The 21134-nt window shown below is 43.5% G+C and overlaps 1 protein-coding gene and 1 long non-coding RNA gene across 4 annotated transcripts in view; one reads left to right on the top strand and one right to left on the bottom strand.

The window, feature by feature from the left end:
• The window catches only part of LOC130708639 (uncharacterized), a 55370-nt gene extending 40720 nt beyond the window's left edge, over positions 1–14650 (bottom strand). Inside the window, exons 1-2 of the long non-coding RNA XR_009008924.1 lie at positions 14178–14650; positions 8820–8905 (exon numbers count right to left, since the gene is read on the bottom strand). This is a non-coding gene — a long non-coding RNA (uncharacterized LOC130708639). The remainder of the gene's footprint in view (positions 1–8819; positions 8906–14177) is intronic.
• A 207-nt stretch (positions 14651–14857) lies between these two features.
• Positions 14858–21134, top strand: part of ATXN7L1 (ataxin 7 like 1) — a 235539-nt gene continuing 229262 nt past the window's right edge. For all 3 annotated transcript variants that reach the window (XM_028165249.2, XM_007177297.2, XM_007177298.3), the window contains exons 1-2: positions 14858–15049; positions 15557–15625. In XM_028165249.2, coding sequence (XP_028021050.2) covers positions 14869–15049; positions 15557–15625 — 250 coding nt within the window. In that variant the 5' untranslated portion in view covers positions 14858–14868. The remainder of the gene's footprint in view (positions 15050–15556; positions 15626–21134) is intronic.

Raw genomic sequence — 21134 nt, 5'->3', positions numbered from 1 at the left:
GCAGAGGTATGCCCAGTAGTGGGATAGCTGGATCATATGGTAGCTCTGTTTTTAGTTTTTTGAGGAACCTCCATACTCTTCTCCATAGTGGCTGCACCAATTTACATTCCCACCAGCAATACAAGAGGGTTCCCTTTTCTCCACACCCTCTCCAGCATTTATTGTTTGCGGATTTTTTAATGATGGCCATTCTGACCAGTGTGAGGTGGTACCTCATTGTAGTTTTGATTTGCATTTCTCTAATAATTAGCAATGATGAACATCTTTTCATGTGCCTTTTGACCATCTGTATGTATTCTTTGGAGAAATGTCCATTTGGGTCTTCTGCCCATTTTGAGGATTTAAATACATTATAGTTTTGTTTTTTTTTTTAAACTTTAGGTTTATTTATTTATTTATTTATTTATTTATTTATGGCTGTGTTGGGTCTTCGTTTCTGTGCGAGGGCTTTCTCTAGTTGCGGCAAGTGGGGGCCACTCTTCATCGCGGTACGCGGGCCTCTCATTATCGCGGCCTCTCTTGTTGCGGAGCACAGGCTCCAGACGCGCAGGCTCAGTAATTGTGGCTCACGGGCCTAGTTGCTCCGTGGCATGTGGGATCTTCCCAGACCAGGACTCGAACCCGTGTCCCCTGCATTGGCAGGCAGATTCTCAACCACTGCGCCACCAGGGAAGCCCTACATTATAGTTTAAGAACAATCTTTCATTAGAATACTATGCTGTCTTTAAAAGTGATTATTTTAAAATGTCATTACATCTACATCTATCTATACTGATTATGTTAATATATAGTTCTAAATATATAATTTTATGTAGTAGCCGTATCTATATATTTATATTTGGAATGCTAATCCAAATAAAGTGGCTTGGTTTGGAGATTAGGGATCTAAAAATATACAAATATATGACAAATTAATAGATATAGTTATGCATCTATATCAAAGTATTAACACTTATTTCCAGATTTTTGATAATTCATCTTATTTATGTTGGGTTTTTTTTCTGAATTTTTTGCAAAGATTGCTTTATAATGCAAGGGAAAAGAACATTTCAAAAAGACAGAATGCACATGTGGGCAAATACCCTTAAGCTGGAAGCATCCTTTCTGGCCACTGAGGATTCACAGAATAAGCAAAAAATGTCCAAAGTGGCTCACTTAGAATGAGGGTAGTCATACAATTTATCACCCAAACCAGGACACTTTTGAGACTGAAAGAGGAAGCTATTAATAATTTTGCATAATCCAGGACTCCCTAGGCAATCTCAGCCTTTCGGTCAGCCTGTTTAGAGTGGAAGGTCTGTGGAACTTGTCTTTGAAGATGACCCAGTATTGGAGTGTTAAAGGTAAACCACAGAGACTGCCCTTTTATCAGTACAGTTGGGTGCAATTTCTAAACATACTGGCCAGATGACTAAAGAACCTTGAAAACTTCAAGTTTCTCACCTCATTAGCTCATTTGGATCAATAGAGCCCTAATTTTAGAAATTTGTTCTTGATTAAATAGTATTTCTCAAAGAAATATGCCATTTGACTAAGAACACACAGTATTATTACCCACATTCTCTCACACTGCAGATTTTCATCTTGGAAACACTGTCTAACAGTTTTAAACCCTTCCTGATTCCAAATCCCTTCTTGCCTTGCCTGTTTTCCACTAAGAGCTTTGTTTTAGGGAACTATTATCTGTGACCTGAGGCACTTACTTAAGATGGCCACTGTCCCCATCCATCACTCTGTTCCCTTCCGGCTATTTATATCTCCCAGTCCTTCACGGCCCAGTTCAAATTCCTCCTCTCTCCCAAGCCTTCTCCGCCCACCACAGCAATCTGTCCTGCTGAAACACCTAGGCATTTATTATCTGCACATCGGATCTGCACCTTCTCACCTGCTATTCTGTTCTCCAGTTATTGACTACACCTACATCGCCCTCAAACTAGTCTGTAAGCTCCTCATGGGCACAACTACTCACATTCTATGCCACCTGCCATGTGGCCAGGCAAGGTCAGTCTGTCAACCTTTCTTATTCCGATCGTAAACTGGGGGTTGTTAATTCCTTTATATACTCTGCCTCCCACCCCAGTTTGGGTGGTTGCTAGGCATTAAAAGAGGCGATTATTTCGATTACCCAAAGTGTCTAAATGCCAAGGTGTTTGCATAGGTGGAAAGACTAAAGCCTTCTCAAATGCGGCAACCAGTGAGGTCTTTCTTCCCTTAAAACATCATGAAATGGCACAGTAAAGATTCAGAACAAAGGTAAACAGGACAGTTATGTTGTAGAGTACTGTCTCTGTGTTAAACATGGTTCTGTAGGTATAAAGGACGAAAGCTCGGACAGGCTCTGTTAACACCTGCAATACTATCAGTCCCATCTTACAATATTTTACTTGTATTTTGATTCTCCCTGTACAGGGCCAAAACATGGAGCCCATGAGTCGATCAGTGCTCCAACATCTGCCCTCTCCCTCCTGAGAGTCCAGAACCTGCCATTACTTAGCATCGATAACAAACTAGGCAACACACGTTGCTATTCAATCACAGGTCAATCCATAATTGAAACGATACTCTTTGCACCTCCTGCTGCCACATTTATTAAACTGATATACATGTCAATGTGTCTTCCTCCAGCCTTAAGATGACTTAAACTGTACCTGAAGTGTGAACAACCAAATTTAGATACCAATATCGTTTTATTTATTCCAACCCTCAAGGCACCATATTTCTCATACGTGACAGTCTTCTTGGGAAATCTGCCAACTCAAATGCATTCATCGTAACCTGCCTCACTCTACAATACTTTACAGTTACACACGTGGTCAGCAAGGGAGGGTGACCTCTGTTCAAGCAAAAAGTAAAACTCCCAGCTGAACTGTTAACATAGACAAAGAGGGACCAATAATCCCCTTCCTTCTGCGAGGTCATCTGGCACCACAGTGAGCATCAGGAAAAGGCACACCTTCTCCAAGAAACTTTACTTCCATCTGTTAGAAAATAGTCTTCATATTCCTGATTTTGTTAGAACAAGGCACTTTAGTGCCACCCACCAGGAAGACTGTCACAGTAAATCTATGATGTCTGTGATGTGAATGGTGGTCCCTTAAAAGTGGCCCAACTGTGCAGTGCACAACCTATGCAGTAACCCTGGCCAGGGGTTTGATAACTTCAGCACGAGGGAGTTGTGCTTTATTTTACTTCCCCTCTGCACCTCAATTTCATCATCTATAAATTGGGAATAACAAGAGCTATCTAGCATGGGTGTCTTAGCGCTGATCAGCCTTCCCATTAGAATAGGAAAGCAATGGTCTGTAAAGGATTCAGAGAATAAGAAAGAGACATCCACATTACTTGATGATTGCCTAAGAAGTATATCCCTAAGATAGAGAGCTTACATTTTCTTCGATTCTGGGAATCGAAGGCTGGGAGCCGGTCAGGTAGCGTCCAGTTGGCGACCTGTCTTGGATGACCTAGGTATGACTCTGGAATCCTTCAATCCAGTATCCATCCATTCATAAGGTTTCATTCATCCAGTAACAAAATTCATCCAGTAACAAAACCTGGCTTTCATATATTGAAAGTGGAAAGACTTGAGTTTTTCTTGTAGCGATGATGGCTTTCACAGCACCCCCCTTGCTGGGTGTCTGTGTGATGAAAGAAGCCCATGATGGCAAAGTAGTTGACAGGGTTAGGTGTTCATCCTCTGGAGACAAAAAAGAAAATTGGAAATCCATTGTCCTACATCAGGGTTTCTGGACCCCCTCACTATCATTTGGGGCTGGATAAATCTTCACTGATGGGGAGATGTCTGCATCTCATGGTAGGATGTTTACCAGCATCCCTGGTCTCCACCCCCTAGATGCCAAGATACGATCAGAACCCCTCCCCTCCCTGTCACAACAACCAAAAATGTCTCCAGGCTTCGCCAATGTCCTTGGGATGGCGTGGGGCAGAAAAGGGGGAGGCAGGAAAATCATCCCTGGTTGAGAAACACTGGCCTATGTGGAAATTTAAATTTATAGCCTTAGAATCATTCTTGAGAAGTAGTCATCTATGAGCAATCTGGCCTCCAAACAACGGGGACTTTGTTCGAACAAACCTGGGCTTAGCTCTGAGTTCCACAATGATTGTTTCATGACCTTAAAGACACTAGGCTTCTATTTCCTGTCATATAAATATAACCGAAACCTTGGCCTCTCATTTTCAGGATTTCCTCCTTTTGGGGCCGGGGCTGGAGGAAAGGTGTTAGGGACTGCTGGGGGCTGACCCGAGACATTGCAACCTAGGCATTCCCCTGCTCACTCTGTACCTGGCCACCTCCTGGAATCCAGGGGCTGCCATCTTCTCTTGAATAATGGTTACCACACAGGGCTGGCATGAAGTGAAGATAGCAGCTTTCAACCTTGCTACCATGGCTTCCATGTAAGTATAAGCCCATCACTTAATTTCCCACAACACAGCTACCTAAGACCAAGTCATTTAAAATCTTGAAGGAAGCAAGGGAAATGACAGTAGAGAAAACCTTATGAATGGATGGATACTGGATTGAAGGATTCCAGAGTCATACCTAGGTCATCCAAGACAGGTCCCCAACTGGACGCTACCTGACCGGCTCCCAGCCTGCAAAAGGCTCTCACCTGCCTCGTTCCCACCACCTGGGGGACGGTCAGTCCTCTGCCGTCTGGGAAGTGTAGGGACCCAGCGCTTGTCTCAGGCCTGCTCCCTCCCTCTCCCCCAGCCTTCACTTCCCAGGGCTCCCTTTCGCCTCCCAGCCCCGCAGGATGACTGACAGATGGGAATATCCACATAGAGGCTCACCCACTACCCACAGGGGTTGGCCTTTTCAGAATACTTGAAAGACAATCTCTCAACAACTCGTTTCCCTAAGTCTGAGATATTTGGTTTGGAAAGTCACCTTGGGGGAGGCTTTCACCAAGAGTCCAAGCTGGCTGTAGCCATTGGGTCCACCTTTGTGGTTCCCTGTGAACAAGAAATGAAGTAAGGTTTCCAGTGATCTACTTGATCTGGCCCAGTCTCCATCATGAAACGTCTTACGACAAATGGTGAACAGCAACACATATGACACAATTCCCAGGAATAAAAAATACTTTCTTAGAGATAAGAGTGCTGTGGTCTGAATGGTTGTGTTCCCCCTGCAAACTCATATGTTGAAGTCCTAATCCCGAAGGTGACAGTATTAGGAGGTGGGGCCTTTGGGAAGTGATTAGGTCATGAAGGTGCAGCCTTCATGGCTGGGATTAGTGCCCTTATAAAAGAGACCCCAGAGAGCTAGCTCACCCCTTCTGCCATGTGGGGACATGGTGAGAAGGTACCATCTAAGAAGCAGGAAGCCCTCATTGAACACCAAATCTGCCTGCACCGATCCTGGACCTCCACCCTCCAGAACTGTAAGACATAAATTTCTGTTTTTCTTAAGCTACTTAGTCTGTGATGTTTTGTTACAGCAACTCAAATGGACTAAGATAGAGTATTCTAAATACATAATGGCAAAGAAACATTTTTTTTCCTAAAAGAAAGCAAAAAATGTTATGAAACAGGAGTAATTAAAAGAGTAATTGGTCAAAAAATGGACAGAAGACCTAAGTAGACATTTCTCCAAAGAAGACATACAGATGGCCAACAGGCACATGAAAAGATGCTCAACATCACTAATAGTTAGATAAATGCAAATTAACAAGGTATCAGCTCACACCAGTCGGAATGGCCATCATCAAAAAGTCTACAAATAATATCAATAAATGCTAGAGAGGGTGTGGAGAAAAGGGAACCCTCCTACACAGTTGGTGGGAATGTAAATTGGTGCAGCCACTATGGAGAACAGTATGGACTAAAAATAGAGTTGCCACATGATCCAGCAATCCCACTCCTGGGCATATATCCAGAGAAAACTCTAATTCGAAAAGATACATGCACCCCAATGTTCATAGCAGCACTATTTACAATAGCCAAGACATGGAAACCACCTAAATGTCCATCAGTAGATGAATGGATAAAGATGTTGTGTATATATATATATATATATATATATATATATATATATATATACACACACACACACACACACACACACACACACACACATACATATACACAGTGGAATATTAATATTACTCAGCCGTAAAAAAGAATGAAATAATGCCATTTGCAGCAACATGGATGGACCTAGAGATTACCATACTAAGTGAAGTAAGACAGAGAAAGACAAATATATGATATCACTTATATGTGGAATCTAAAAAATATACAAATGAACTTATTTACAAAACAGAAATAGACACACAAACATAGAAAACAAACTTACGGTTACCAAAGGGGAAGCGGGAGGGATAAATTAGGAGTTTGGAATATAGATATATACTGCTATATATAAAATAGATAAACAACAAGGACCTACTGTATAGCACAGGGAACTACCTTCAACATAATAACCTATAATGGAAAAGAATATGAAAAAGTATATACACACACACATATATTCAATATATATATCTGAATCACTTTGCTATACACCTGAAACTAATACAACATTCTAAATCAACTATACTTCAATAAAAAGAAAAAAAAAAAAAGAGGAGGCTGGAAAAGACAGTTCAAGCAATGGAACAGAAAACAGCTCAAAAACATACCCATATATTTGGAAAGTAAGTATATAATGGATCTCTATAGAAAGGATAAATTATTCAATATATGCCTGGGAAAATTGGTAACTGTTTGGAAAAATATCAAAAATTAATTTTTTATTTCACATCGGGACTTCCCTGGTGGCGCAGTGGTTAAGAATCTGCCTGCCAATGCAGGGGACACGGGTTTGAGCCCTGGTCTGGGAAGATCCCACATGCTGTGGAGCAACTAAGCCCATGCACCACAACTACTGAGCCTGCGCTCTAGAGCCACGAGCCACAACTACTTAGCCTGTGTGCTGCAGCTACTGAAGCCCACACGCCTAGAGCCCGTGCTCCGCAACGAGAGAAGCCACCGCAATGAGAAGCCCGTGCACCGCAACAAAGAGTAGCCCCCGCTCGCCACAACTAGAGAAAGCCCACGCGCAGCAATGAAGACCCAATGCAGCCAAGAATAAATAAATTTAAAAAAAATTTTTTTATTTCACATCATTAACCAAAAATGTCTGAGATCTAATGTAAACACAAAAACCTATTAAGCATTAAAAAAATACACAAAAATATTTTATAACCTTGGAGAAGAGAAGTTCTTCTTAAGAAAGACACAAAAAGTAAAGGCCTCAAGGAAAAGCCTGATACATCTGACTACATCCAAATGAGAAAAGAAAAGTGTATGGAGAAGATGCCATAAACAAGGTTAAAAGAAGAAAAGCAACAAGCTGGAAAATTACATTATTTTCAAACAGACAAGAGACCTAAATCTAGGATGTATAGAGAATTCCTATAAAGCAATGAAAAGATCTAAAAAAATACCAATAACAAATCATCAAAAGATACTAACAGCAATTTACAAAGTGAAAATACAATGGACCTAAGAACAAATGTTCAGAAACATACTAGAGAGAAATTCAAATTAGATAAGCTATTTTTACCATAATAATGGCAAAAATTAAAATGTTTGAAAATGTTAGGCGTTAATTAGGGCGTGAAAAAATGGGCACATTCCTGTGCTACTAGTGGGGGTATAAAGTAGTCAGCTACTTCAGAAGACAATTTGACAGAACTATTAAAATTTAAAATGTACATGCCCAGCAATTCTACTTTCAGGTAGAAATACTCCCTCATGTGCTCAGAAAGCATATATAACAATAGAGATGTTGATCAGCCTATTTTTTGTAAAACCAGAAACCTAAATGTCTGTCAATAGATAATAGATAAATAGACCCTGGAACATTTTATGGGATACTTGGGAGCAGTTTAAAAGAATGAGGGATTTCCATATGTAATGACATGTAATAGTATGTGTGAAAAAAGAAGGTTGCAGAAAAATATCCACAGAATGGTCTGTTGCACGTGTCAATCTTGTTTATGCTCATGCAAGGCTTCTCTCTCAACCGGGATAAAATATATATATATATGCACACACATATATATCCACATACATGTGAGTACACACACATATATATACATACATATATATACGCACATATACATATATATGTATGTATCTCCACAAAATGATGCTATTCATGTTTTAAAAAAATAGAAAAGAACACACACACAGCAATACCATCTACAGCTGTAATGCTAAGTCTATAGAGGAGGTAAATGTATAGAAAATGGTATGAAAAAATGCCTTCAGACCTGGGGGTATGGTAGTGATCTGGGGGCAGGGGAGTGACCACGTTTGAAGGGGGTGATTCTAAGAGAATCTCCCACTTATCTCTATTGTTCTACTATCTTATAAGAACACATTTATACATGATTTTTAGAATTCAATATTGTTTCTTTTACAAAAGAGAATAAATTTTTCTCAAGAAAAAAATAATCTGCAGAGACCCCAGTCCATTTACTATTTTTTTTTAATTCTTTTTTTTTGATGTGGACCATTTTTAAAATTTTTATTGACTTTGTTACTATATTGCTTCTGTTTTTATGTTTTACTTTTTGGCCACGAGGCACGTGGAATCTTAGCTCCCAGACCAGGGACCGAACGGGCACCCCCTGCATTGGGAGGCAGGTCTTAACCACTGGACCGCCAGGGAAGTCCCCTCCATTTACTATTACGACAACTATTTACATTGTCATGCAAAGACTGTCTTCTCTCCAGTCACACTTTGGATTTTGCAGTTCTTGTGCATAACAAAAGGGTCTTCTAGGGTCTTCCCAGAACAAAGGGATATTTACCCTGCCCTGAAGTCCATGTCAGGATGGAGTTCCAGGCAGAAGAAGTTTCAGACAGCAGTCTCCACCAATTGATGCAGGGCAGCAGCCTCATACAAAGGAGAGAGAAGAGCTTCAGTTTCCTTTCTGAGGAGAAGGACCTTGTCAGAAGCGACCATAGGAGCCCTTCTAGCATCAGAGAGTTGGCCTGTTTCTGACTGGCAGCTGTTGTCTACAGGATGCATTGCAACCAAAGTAATAATCATAGCAAACATTTACAGGCCCTATGCTGGGGGCTTCATATCCAGAATCTCACTTAATCCTCACAACCATCTGAAGAAAAGCGCCTTAGGACTCATTTAACAGATGAGGAAACTGAGGGGCAGATGGATTCAGAAAGGTTCTCGAGCAGATGACTCAAGCACAGTTCTAATTCACACCTGCCAACCTCAAGCCTGTGCTCTGGCCTCCACCTGCATTGCCTCCCCAATTATATTACTGGTGAGTTTGGATGGGGTGGGTGGGCTTCGTTCCGATTAATTTGTGTACATTAACGTTAAATTTGTATTTATTTATATTTAGGTTAAGGGCTCAAAGTGATTTCTACAACAAGGCTAAAGAGAAGCCATCTTTTTTCCTGCCCACCCCCCAAGAAAGAGCAGCGGCTAGGGGTGGGGCTGGACCTACCACACTCTGGGAAGCAGAGGTCTCCTCAGCCTGCAGCATCAGAGCCAGTCCGGGGAGCCCCAAGTGATCAAAGTCACGGTTGAATCTGCCAGGGGGTTCACGGCAGCTCTACCTCGAGATAACACACTCCCATGTTGGCTTTTCTGCCCCAGTCAGAATGCAAATTTCATGTCTTTGTAGTGATATTTATTAGTAGAGTCCATGTTTATTCAGACCAGGCACGCGGCTAGGGTCTTATATTGAAACCAATAACAAAAAGCCTGGAATTCCCATTTTCTTTCCTACCCCTGGTGCTTCTAGGGGTCTTCTTATCCCAGTCCTATTTGATCCACCAACACACAGGGGTCAGGGAAGAGGCAGGCAACCTAATCTAACAAGGTGAGGGAGACAGCACATCTGCCCTCCAGATACAGGGAGCTTTTATAAAAGGTAACAACGTATGTAAAATTTCCCCCCAAATTACAATTCTCAGAGAGAGAGGTTTAGGAAAATAAATTTAGAGAAAAGAGTGGCAGATGGGATAGATGGATTCAATTAAAGCAAAGAACATCAAACAATTCCAGGGATGCCTCATTTTAATGGAACATGTCATTTTCTCCTCATCGCCTCCAGGTAACTCCCAACATCGGTCTAGGTAGGAAGTAGGGTGCACACACAGCGCCTCAACCCCAGCAGGAGTTTAATATCCTCAAATGAGAGAGCTAATATTCCCTCCTCTCTTCTTTTCAATGATGTGGTGAAACAGCACATGAATCACACTAAGCGAATGCTGGCTCCGTATTTGATGCACATTTCCCCAGAACCAGGTGTTATTCAAATTAAATAGGTATTTTCCATTGTCATCTCCATTGAACTGATTTCTTTATTTGGTCTATGGGAGAGTCTCCTTTTTAATTAAACCAACCGCTGCCATTTTTCTAAGAAAGATAATAAAACAATAAAAATATTTACACCCCTTTTATCTTCCTAAACATTAATCATGCGGGAAGAAGGTGTTACCCCTTTGCTAGACAGTTTTATCACATAGACATTATACTAACGTGCTTTAAATTACTGTTTTGCAGGTCAGTTTATTCCTATTAAGGATGTATAAGATTCTTGTTGTCACTAATAATATTTGTGACTACTTACTACCAAAGGAATTCAAGTCTGCAATAAATTTGCCATATACATAGTTGGTATATAAGTATAGACATGCATATAATAATATATATGCACCATGCTGACCCCAATACTACTCCCAACTGACCTCAATTTTCATCTAAAGTCAAGTGTAAAAATCTAGTAGTTGGATGAGCAATGCCTTCTTCATTCTCTGGCTCCCAGCGGTGTAATTTAATTGACAGCCATGTTATCCATAGTTACGAAGTCATAGGTGGGTTATAGTTTCACAAAGATGGTATTATTATCTCCATAGTCAGAGAAACTGTGGAAGGCTTAGAGTAGAAACTACAATTATACCTCATAACTCTAACTGCAATAACATATACGTGTTCTATCAGTTAAACATGGCAATGGTATCCAAAGTCTTGTTTTGTAGAGAGGCCAAATCACTTTTAGATTCCAACCCATACTTTACTATGTTGTAAACTAAAATCCCCCCAGCTAGAAGGGAATAATGTTTGGGCTGTCATATCATCTTCAGGGTGCTGGGCAGAAATAACTTGAGAAACTCAGCTGGGGTAGTAAACTAATGTTAAAATAGTGAACCATGGCTTTGTTTCTTCTGCACCTTAGATACCCTTACTTTCCCTGATGATAAACAAGCTTTGATTTTTCTTGAGTGACTTAAAGTGGCTCCCAGGAGAGGAGACAGAATTTTCTGGAAGCTCAAGTCACTGACTCCCAGCCCCTGGGCTTGAGTCCCTTCATCACTGTACCCTCCACATACCTCAAGGAGGGTAGGGTTGTAACAGCCACCAGTGTGGTGGCATCGCTGTCACTAAAGACTTTTTCCCAACAGTTACATCATGACCTTGTCGTTGGCGAACTCTCTATAAAGTAGTGATTGAGTTTAAATAGCAGAAACTTGAGTACCCAAAGGATAAAGATAAATTACCATACTCAGCATGTAGGAGATACTAGTGTAAACCAGTTGCACAAAGCTGGCCAAAAATTTAGAGAAGGATGATACACAATTCACAGGAGGCTCAAAAGAGGAACAAGGGAACATTGCTCAGACTCTTCCTTTGTTAAACATATTTTTCTAGTAAGTTTTTTGTTAACCCATCACTTTACACCCAAACCATTCTGTATTAGTTATCTATTGCCATGTAACAAGTTACTTAACAACTTAAAATGACAAGCGTTAATGATCTCACAGTTTATGTGGATCGGGAATACAGGCTTGACTTAGCTGGGAACCTCTGCCTCAAGGTCTTTCACAACTGTGGGCCAGGGCTGTGGTCTCATCTCAAGGCTCAACTGGAGAAGGACACGCCTGTAAACTCTCGTGGCTGTTGACAGGAGTCAGCACCTCACGGGGTACTGAACAAAGAGCCTCACTTCCCCATGGCCTGTTGGCCAGAGGCCTCCCTCAGTTCCTTGCCACATGTACCTCTCCAAAGGACAGCTCACAACTGCAAGCTGTGGCCTTCCCTTAGAGCAGGCCAGTGAGAGCAAGAGTGAGCAAGACAGAAGCCACAGTCTTTTTGGAACCTAACCTTAGAAGGGACATCACTTTGCCACATTCTATTTGTTAGAAGCAAGTCACTAGGTCCAGCCCACAGAGAAGGAGAGGGAATCACACAAGGGCATGCACACCAGGATGTGGGGGTCATTGGGGTCATCTTAGAGGCTGCCTACCACCCTTGCATGCACAATGAGGAATAAACACCAAAATGGAAAGAAAATTGGAAAGCCGTAGGGGAAGAGGAAAATGTTCTAAGATCTAATTACTTCTACCTCTGAGCTCTCTCTCTCCCTTTCCCCAAACCCAGTCATACAACGTACTCTCTGATGAGGCCCTTCTTCACAGTGTCTCTCATACCTGTCTCCTCCTCTCCACCTGCACGGGACCATCAAAGTTCAGGCCTTCCTTTCTTCACATCATGAATAGTGCAGGACTACTTTTCTAACCAGCTTCCATAGTCCAGTACATCCTGGACACCAAGGCCAAAGTAATCTTTCTAAGTCACACTTTCTACTTATCCTTTTACTACAGAAAGCCCTTTAGTGGCTCCCCAGTGTCAGACAAAACCCAAATTCTTTAGGCTGCCATAAGATGCCTTCCATAATTTGACTCAGGCCTGACTACAAACTCATCACTCCCAAACCCAAATAATAACCCACCATCCCAGGTAAACCACACTCAATACCCTAACACACCACACTTCTGCTCAGCTTGAAGGCTCTGGTGACACCATTACTCCCCCTTCCCTTGGCAAGACCAATCTTCACCTTACCATTATAAACCGCCCCCATTTCCAAGATGCAAAGCAGAGTCATTTCCTCTGTGTGTAATCTTCTCTGTGACACATTTTCTGATCACTCCAAACTAGATTTCAGTTCCTCCCACAGACAGGCACAGATCTGAGAGACCACACCATTCACTGCCCCAGCCAGTCACTGGGTACATGTCTTATTTTTCCAGGGAGCTGATAATTTTCACACCTTCCTTCTTCCACAGAGACCATCAGACTGCATCTCTACCAGAGCTGGGCTGGGTCTCATTTGTCTTTCTCTGCTGGGGATGGTAGTCCATGACAGGCAATGTTTGTTGAAAAGATGGATGGATGGATGGATGGATGGATGGATGGATGGATGGATGGAAATGTCAAGCATAGTGTCTGGCATATGATGAGGTCAATAAGTAATAAATATTCGCTACCACCACCAATCCTTAAAATGAGAATCTCCACTCAGTGGCACCTTAGCCATTTAGTGGTTCCTATGTAGGAACCCTTCCAAAGAGAGCAAAGGCAAATGAAATTTATCTGGGTCTGACCCAAAATAAGCCCATTCACACAAACATCACAACAAGATCAATTCACAGCTCCTCTTTCATCACCCATCCTAAACCTGGCTTTGAGGTACAGGATGCCAAGTGCAGGAGCATAAGATGACAGGCACAGCAGACGTCAGTACAAAGCAACTTCAAATCCATGCTCTTCAGCCATGGGGCAGAAAGAGAGGTTGTAAGAACTAAAAGGGTGCTGGGGGAAATGAGGGAAATATATCGATTGTGGGGGAGTGTCCGTATATTTTAGGTAATTCCTAGTAAATTAAATGATTTTTTTTTTTTAAGAGAGAGATACCGTAAGACCTTCTAAGGCCTTTGCTGCCAACCCCTAGGGAGAGGGGAGAAATCTCAATTAAAGCCTCAAATGTCCAAAATCCAGAGAAAATTTAACGCTTCCTTTCTAGCTGGCCAAAGCAGTTAAGCCTGAAGTGAATTCTCCCAGGAATCAGATTCCTGGCCGTAGGTTGCACGCGCTCATCCGGGCCATCCTCATCTCACAGTGGGGAGCGCTGGAAACGGCTCCAGGGGCTTGGCCCGCCAAGCAGCATCTTCCGACAGTGGGTGAGTCCGCTCTCCCACTATCGTGATCCTGGAGCAAAGTCTACGCAGTGGTTCTCTGAGAGCCGGAGATACGCGTCGCGCGGAGAATCTGGGGGGACCCCGGCCCTGAGTTTTGAGCTTTGAACGCCCCGCCGTCTGAGATGGGAAGGCAGCTCCTCTCGCCCCAAACTCACCTGCTTTTTAGAACCACTTCCATCTACCCACTGGTCTCAGCTCCCAAAGGCATCCGCAGGGTGCAGGAATCCTCCACGGCCCAAGGTCCACCGTGAAAAAGAAGACAGGGTGGAGGGAGAGGTGGCTGGGAGGAGAGGTCACCAGGGTCCCCTCCCTGGCTTGGGGTGGTCGTCGGGGAGGGGGGCTGCTCGGCCCCTCCCCACTAAGCGGCGGGGATCCTCGCGGGGGCGCCTCACCGTGGGCGACAGGGACCGGCGAGGGAAGGACGCGCTGGCGGGGCTGCGTACAAAAACTTTCCGTCCTCGAGCGCAACTCTGCGGGGAAGACCATCCTTCCCACGGCCCCAAGTCGCGCCTCTCTCAGGCCATCCCCGACCCCTGCCCGCACGCCCAGCCCCTGCGACCCCGGCTCGCGGGTGCCGGCGGTGGCCACGGCGCCGTAGCATCCCAGGGCCGGGCGCTGCAGCCTCGGGTCCCGGCGCGCGGCCCCGCCCCCGGCGGCGGGCGTGCGGGCGCCGGGCCTCGGAGCGTCTCTCTGGTGCCCCTGGCGGCGGCGGAGGACGCCGAGAGCCGAGCCGAGCCGGGCCGGGCGCTGAACGCCGGCTCCTCCTCCTCGCTCTCTCCTCCTCCTCTGCCTCCCTCCCTCCCTCCCTCCCCCTTTCAGAACACTCAATGTCGGAACGTTCCGAAGATGACGTCGGAGCGTTCTCGAATCCCGTGTCTCTCGGCTGCTGCTGCCGAAGGAACAGGGAAAAAGCAACAAGAAGGAAGAGCAATGGCGACACTGGATCGCAAAGTGCCCAGTCCGGAGGCGTTTCTGGGCAAACCCTGGTCCTCCTGGATCGACGCCGCCAAATTACACTGCTCCGACAGTAAGAACCCCACCGCCTCCTCCTCCTTTTATTACCCTGTAACCTTTCCATTCACCTAGAGCCACTGGGAAAAAGTGTGTGTGTGGAGAGAGAGTGGCCCCCGGTGTCCTCCATGCTTCTCCCTCTCTCTAAATAAATACACACAGAGACAGATCATCAATGCACAGAGAGAGGCCCTGCTGCCAGGGCTGTCTGTCTGTCTGTCTGTGCCCGCTCCCCGTGGCAGCCCGCGGGGTGGGCTTTCACAGCCCCACGGTGTATCCGTTCAAAAGGCTACTCTGTTGCTGCTTGCATAGTTTTTTTGGTACCTATCTGGGCCAGGTAGATGGAAATACGGACTTGGGAGAAAATGTTGCATTGTCAATTTTTGAAAGATTTTCATATCCAGTATTTATATCGATCTGTTTGCAAATAAACACTCTCCCTCCCCCCCCTTGACTTTGGCTCCCCCCCCTTTTTTCTCTTTTTGTCCTTATTTTCTTTTTTCCTTTTCTTTTTCATCTGCAGATGTAGATTTAGAAGAGGCTGGAAAAGAGGGTGGAAAAAGCAGGGAGGTTATGAGGCTTAATAAAGAAGGTAAGTGGAGCTACTGGCATCTTAGTGTTAGCATGTGTGGCAGAATCTTCACAGGATTTCGACTATAATGTGAATTGTTCTGCTGGGTACAGAGTGACTAAGGCTTGTCAAAAATTGAGCACGCCCAGGTGACTACTGCTTCGTGTTAACTTCTTTCAAAGTATAAATACAACTGGGGGGTAGAGGCGGGGAGGTTGTTGACGGCAGAAGTTTCCTGCACTTCAGCTGGAGTCCACATTTGGACCTTCTGGTGCATATCTGCCATTTGCCTTTGGAGCATCATCGCCAAATGGTGCGGGGTGGAAATCGCTGAAATGAGGAGCGGGGCTCCCTTCCCAAGCACCCCAGCCTTCCTCGTGGGTAAACACACAACAATTTAATGAACCCGATGTGGTCAGTCATCCCAGCAGCTACTTCTCCACTCTCCCCTGAAAGCCATGGTACGTGGCAAACCTTCGCAGCAAGTTACGTTTGGCACACTTTGTGTTTGGTCACAGATTGTTATGTGGTGAGCAGGGTTAGGGGCATCTGTGTGCGCCGCCCCCAGCCGGTCACCCATCTCTGCTTCCCCAGCGTGGAATGGAAATACAGTACCTGAAATGGGACACAGTGAGTAGCTAGGTCATCCCAGACGGAGGCAGGCGAGGGAAGCCACAGCCTACTGGAACTGGGCACCAAACACACACGGTCGTCATAAATAAATCATAGCCTATTCGCGTTTGCAAGCCTGCCATATGTAACTCTGACCTGTGGGCTTCACGTGGAGCAACTCCAGAGGCCACTTTCTGCTGAACAAATGGATGGGTTCATTTGAATTGTGATTTACTAACTGGTGTCTTGTAAACGTGGTTGGCTGAAATTGGGGGTGGGAGGAGGTGCAGGGGGGCAGAAGAGGTTGGCAGGAAGTGTTGAAAGAGTTCAGCCATAACTAGGCCATAGGAGCCTGGCTCATCCAAAATGAATGGAGAAAAGGACATTAGACACAAAAGAACGGTCTCCCTCATAAACCGCGGTGTCACCCTGGTAGGCAGCTGAAACCTGCTTGGAAAGATGGAGCTCATTTTGTGGATCACACCTCAGACAGTCGGTTTTCTGTGCCCAATCATTTCCTGACCATCCAGTGAGAGGAGAATTTGTGCTTCAGAAAAAATGACATGGAGGTTCAAATGCATGCATATTCAAGGACAGCGCTCTAGCGTAATGTTTCTGCTAATTAAGCACTTTGATTGGGAACGAAACCTTATTCTAAAGATGTTTGCTTCTAAATATCTTAGTGTGATCTTGACATGTGTCTTTCGGATGCACAAGGGAATGACGTCAAGTGGCCTTCTTACAAGTGGCAGCTTACTTGTGCTCAATGTCCATGTGTGTTGGCATTGGAAAGTATCACTGGAGGTTGTTTTTCTTCACAAACTCTTAACATCTTTAAAAGCTTACGGGACTCAGTTATCAGACCCCTGGCAATGAAAAGGTTTCCACGAAATAAGATGAAGTTGTGAAAACCTTTAAAGTTGAATAAAGGTCATGGTATGGCCCAGAATTGGCACCTCTCAGGCCTGCGTGATAGATTATGACTATAACACACAAAACTCATATTCTGCACCCTTCTCTGGGCTTCTGTTTCAAAAAACTCTCATTCTCAGATTCTCTTTGCCTCATGAGAAATAGATTCTATTAAGGAAAAAAAAAATGTAAAGCTCTCCTTTCCTCAGAAGTCACAAGTGGTACATCCTGCTTATTATATCTTTTTCCTGTAAAGGTACAAAGATTTAGCTCCTAATGATATGCATTTGCATTAAGGACCCCCACTGTTCAGTGTTACATGCAATTGCTGAGTTCACCAAATAGCCATGGATGGGCTGAAATCTCTTTGTTCGTGGGCCTGGTGGAGCAGGTCTGGGTTAGCAATTCCTGAGTTCTTCCTGGCACGTGCACACAGTTTTCTTTATGGATAGCGTATACAGGTATGAACTATATATCTCTTCCCCATGGTGAGGAGTTTAAAGGTTGAGCTGAGACTTGGTGTCAGGGTGTTCGGTTGCCAAAGTCCCCAGAAACACTGGTTGCCTTAGTCTTGCTGTTGGCCGTCTTGTTGGAGTCGTCGTGTGGGAGGTCTCAGGATGAATATGTGGTTGTGGATGGATCTCTGCAGGGCAAAACGTGGCCTAGGTGTTTCTCCGTATGTGAGCATGCATAGACTGACCAGGATGTCATCAATAGTAAGCAGGTCTTGAGATTTGTGCTTTAATAGCAATGAATAGATAAAGTTTAGGAATTCCAATTAAGAAATGAAGGTATATGATCCAGATTTTGATATGTTTTTTTTTATTGTGGTAAAATAAACATAACATTTTCCATTTTAACCATTTTTTTTTAAATTTTTTATTTATTTATTTTATTTATGGCTGTGTTGGGTCTTCGTTTCTGTGCGAGGGCTTTCTCTAGTTGTGGCAAGTGGGGGCCACTCTTCATCGCGGTGCGCGGGCCTCTCACTATCGCGGCCTCTCTAGTTGCGGAGCACAGGCTCCAGACGTGCAGGCTCAGTAATTGTGGCTCACGGGCCCAGTTGCTCCGTGGCATGTGGGATCTTCCCAGACCAGGACTCGAACCCGTGTGCCCTGCATTGGCAGGCAGATTCTCAACCACTGCGCCACCAGGGAAGCCCCATTTTAACCATTTTAAAGTCTACAATTCAGTGATACTAAGTACATTCACAGTGTTGTACAACCCTCAGCACTATCCATTTCCTGAACTTTTTCATCATCTCAACCAGAAACCCTGTCTCCATTGTATAACAATTTCCCAGTCCCCCTCCCCCAGGGCCGAGCCCTGGAAACCTCTATTCTACTTTCTGTCTCTATGAAGTTGCCTATTCTAGATACTATATATTTGCAATATGTGTCCCTTTGTGTCCAACTTCTTTCACTTAGCATCATGTTTTCATTATTCATCCGTGTGGCAGCGGGTATCAGAATTTCATTCCTTTTTATGACTGAATAATATTCCATTGTATGTACATGCCATGTTTTGTTTATCCGTCGTCTGTTGATGGACATTTGGCTTGTTTCCACCTTTTGACTATCGTGAATAATGCTGCTGTGAACATTGTGATATGATATTTTTTATAGACTAAGCTCAGGGAACAAAATTAGGCTGGGAAAGTGAAAAAATAATCATTTTACCTTCTGCCTCCATCTGGCCACAGCTTCAGAAGATACAGGAAGGACTTGCAGACTTTTGAACAACCTGATTATTGTAAGATAATTCCTTCTGCGTTTCTTGAACCTTTTTCTACTCCAATTCTCCACCTATATCAGTATGAAATGTTAACTGAATGCTTTGAAATTTCTGTAGTAAAGTCTTCACATTCATGTTATTATTTTGTCCAAAGTTAGCTAAAATTATGGTCAAGAGGAATTTGGCAAATACTTTTGAACCTTGCCAGGTCATCACCTGGGTTCAGAAGGTGTTGTTAATTCCGTGCTTGTGTGTGGTCATGTGGGGTTATATTGAGGGCAGCCTGAAGCGGTGAAGGGAGCAGGAGAGAGGACTTTAAGTCCACTTCCTAATCCCGTATATGACCTTGGGAACATCACTTCCCTTGTCTGGGCCTGTTTTCTTTCTTGTAAAGTAAGGGAGTGGATTAAAAGTCTCCTGAGGTCCCTTTGAGACCTCTGAACCTAAGTTTCTCTGTTGAATGTACCTACATTTGAGATGCAGTCATCCTAGACGGGCTGTTTTTTGAAGAAACTTAAAAAAAAAAAAAAAGCAAACCCTCACATTAAAAATATCTTACACTACTACATCCTGGGTTTATTTTCTCCTTTTATAATCTCTTGGTGGCAAACCTCACTGCATCTCGTACACAAGCATATTGTGCTGCAAATAGTTTGTGAATGGTATGTGGCCTTTAGGACTCTGAGAAAACTGAGGGTCTTAGTCCAAAGCCCAGGGGGATGTGTTCCCCGTAGTGCAGAGGGGGTTGACCTCAGTCAGCTTGGATCCATCAAGCACTGCGATTTCCTAAGAGGAGGGGGTCCCAGAAACCTGATCAGCCTAATCTAATATGTGAGCTGCCATTATGATAGAAAATTCCAAGGAAGGCCATTCATCTAGCTAACCTTTTAAAATAATTTTCTCACTCCAGCTTCATAGATTTATTGGAAGACTTTTTTCAAGCTAATTGGGGAAAAGCTCTGTGATTTAGAAAGATGTCTCCCTTTTCTAATTGCCTCACCTGAACTTTTTTTTTGAAGAATGGTCAATTCATAAATAAGGACCAGGTGTGTATAGCTCGTAAGTGTCCTGGACTATACAAGTTCGGAGATAATAACAGGGTTGTTGTGAGGATTTACTGAGATAATACAAAGGGCTTAGCACAAAGTAAGCGCTTAATGAATATGTGCCTTTATTATTTTTTAGATGTTATTAGGATTATCATCATCATGTATTAATGAAGCTAGTTCTAGAAAATTTTATTATTATAACTAACGAGGAGTTTTAACTAATCAGTGATGAACAGAAAAGATATACTCAATCAGAAATTTCATTTTTAGAGTAAACCATGTTATAATTTTATAAAGCTAAGGATTTTTTAAAAACTGATTTCTGTGCTATCCATGCTTTTAATGGAGTACAGCTGATATGTAGTCGTTGATAACTTTTATCAAGAGCTAGAGAAAAATACTTTGGCATTTTGGGGCTTATGGCTGAGAAAGGTTTACAAAGTTCTTTCTGGGGACCAGGAGGTCTAAAAAATAATCTTAAAAATAATCGATCAGTTGTTTAATCTGATCAGTGAAGATAGTAAGTCCTCAATGGATCATTGTTTGGGTCTTTTGGAAGCCTACCCTCATTACTTCGGGCATTTGTCTGTGTGTCAGTGTTCCCAGGTGTTTCGATTTGATGTAGGTAAACTTGTGGAATGCTTCCAATTTGAAAACTGTTCAGGGGCCAGTAAGATCTTGCTGTGACTGTGAGAGTTTGCTGTTCTCCTGAGACGCTGGTGGAGTCAGGCTGGACCACAGGAGGAAGCACGGAACATGGGAATGTGTTCAACTCAAGTCTAGGAGTCTTGCGTTTATGTCTGGATGGGAGCAAATCGGAGAAAAGATGGCAACTGACCTGGTAAGAATGGAGGGTTCTTAGAATCCAAGCCAGGGAAGCCAGCAACAATTGGTGGTGATTTCTAGTAAACTGTGGACAGTTCCCCTTTTTCATTATACAGACAACTCCATTATCTATGCTAATAGGTGATAGGAAGACACCAAGTCCACAGATTATATCGATAAACCTCATCTTCGCCATTCATTTCAACTTCTTTCTCCATTAAGCCTACCTTCCTCCCCTTTTGCTAACGAGCAGCAACATTTGTTCACTTTGGCGCTTCGTTATCATCTCTCTTCTTTTGCCCAGTGCTTGGGATGAAAGGACATGAGAGACAGAGTGGCCTCAAGGTGGTAGGGAGGAAAGATGAAAAGGAGGAGAAGGGCTTGGAGAATGAATCAGC

Source organism: Balaenoptera acutorostrata, chromosome 7, assembly GCF_949987535.1.
Source record: "Balaenoptera acutorostrata chromosome 7, mBalAcu1.1, whole genome shotgun sequence".
Classification (NCBI taxonomy): Eukaryota; Metazoa; Chordata; class Mammalia; order Artiodactyla; family Balaenopteridae; genus Balaenoptera; species Balaenoptera acutorostrata.
This window is presented reverse-complemented; position numbering and strand designations above follow the sequence as displayed.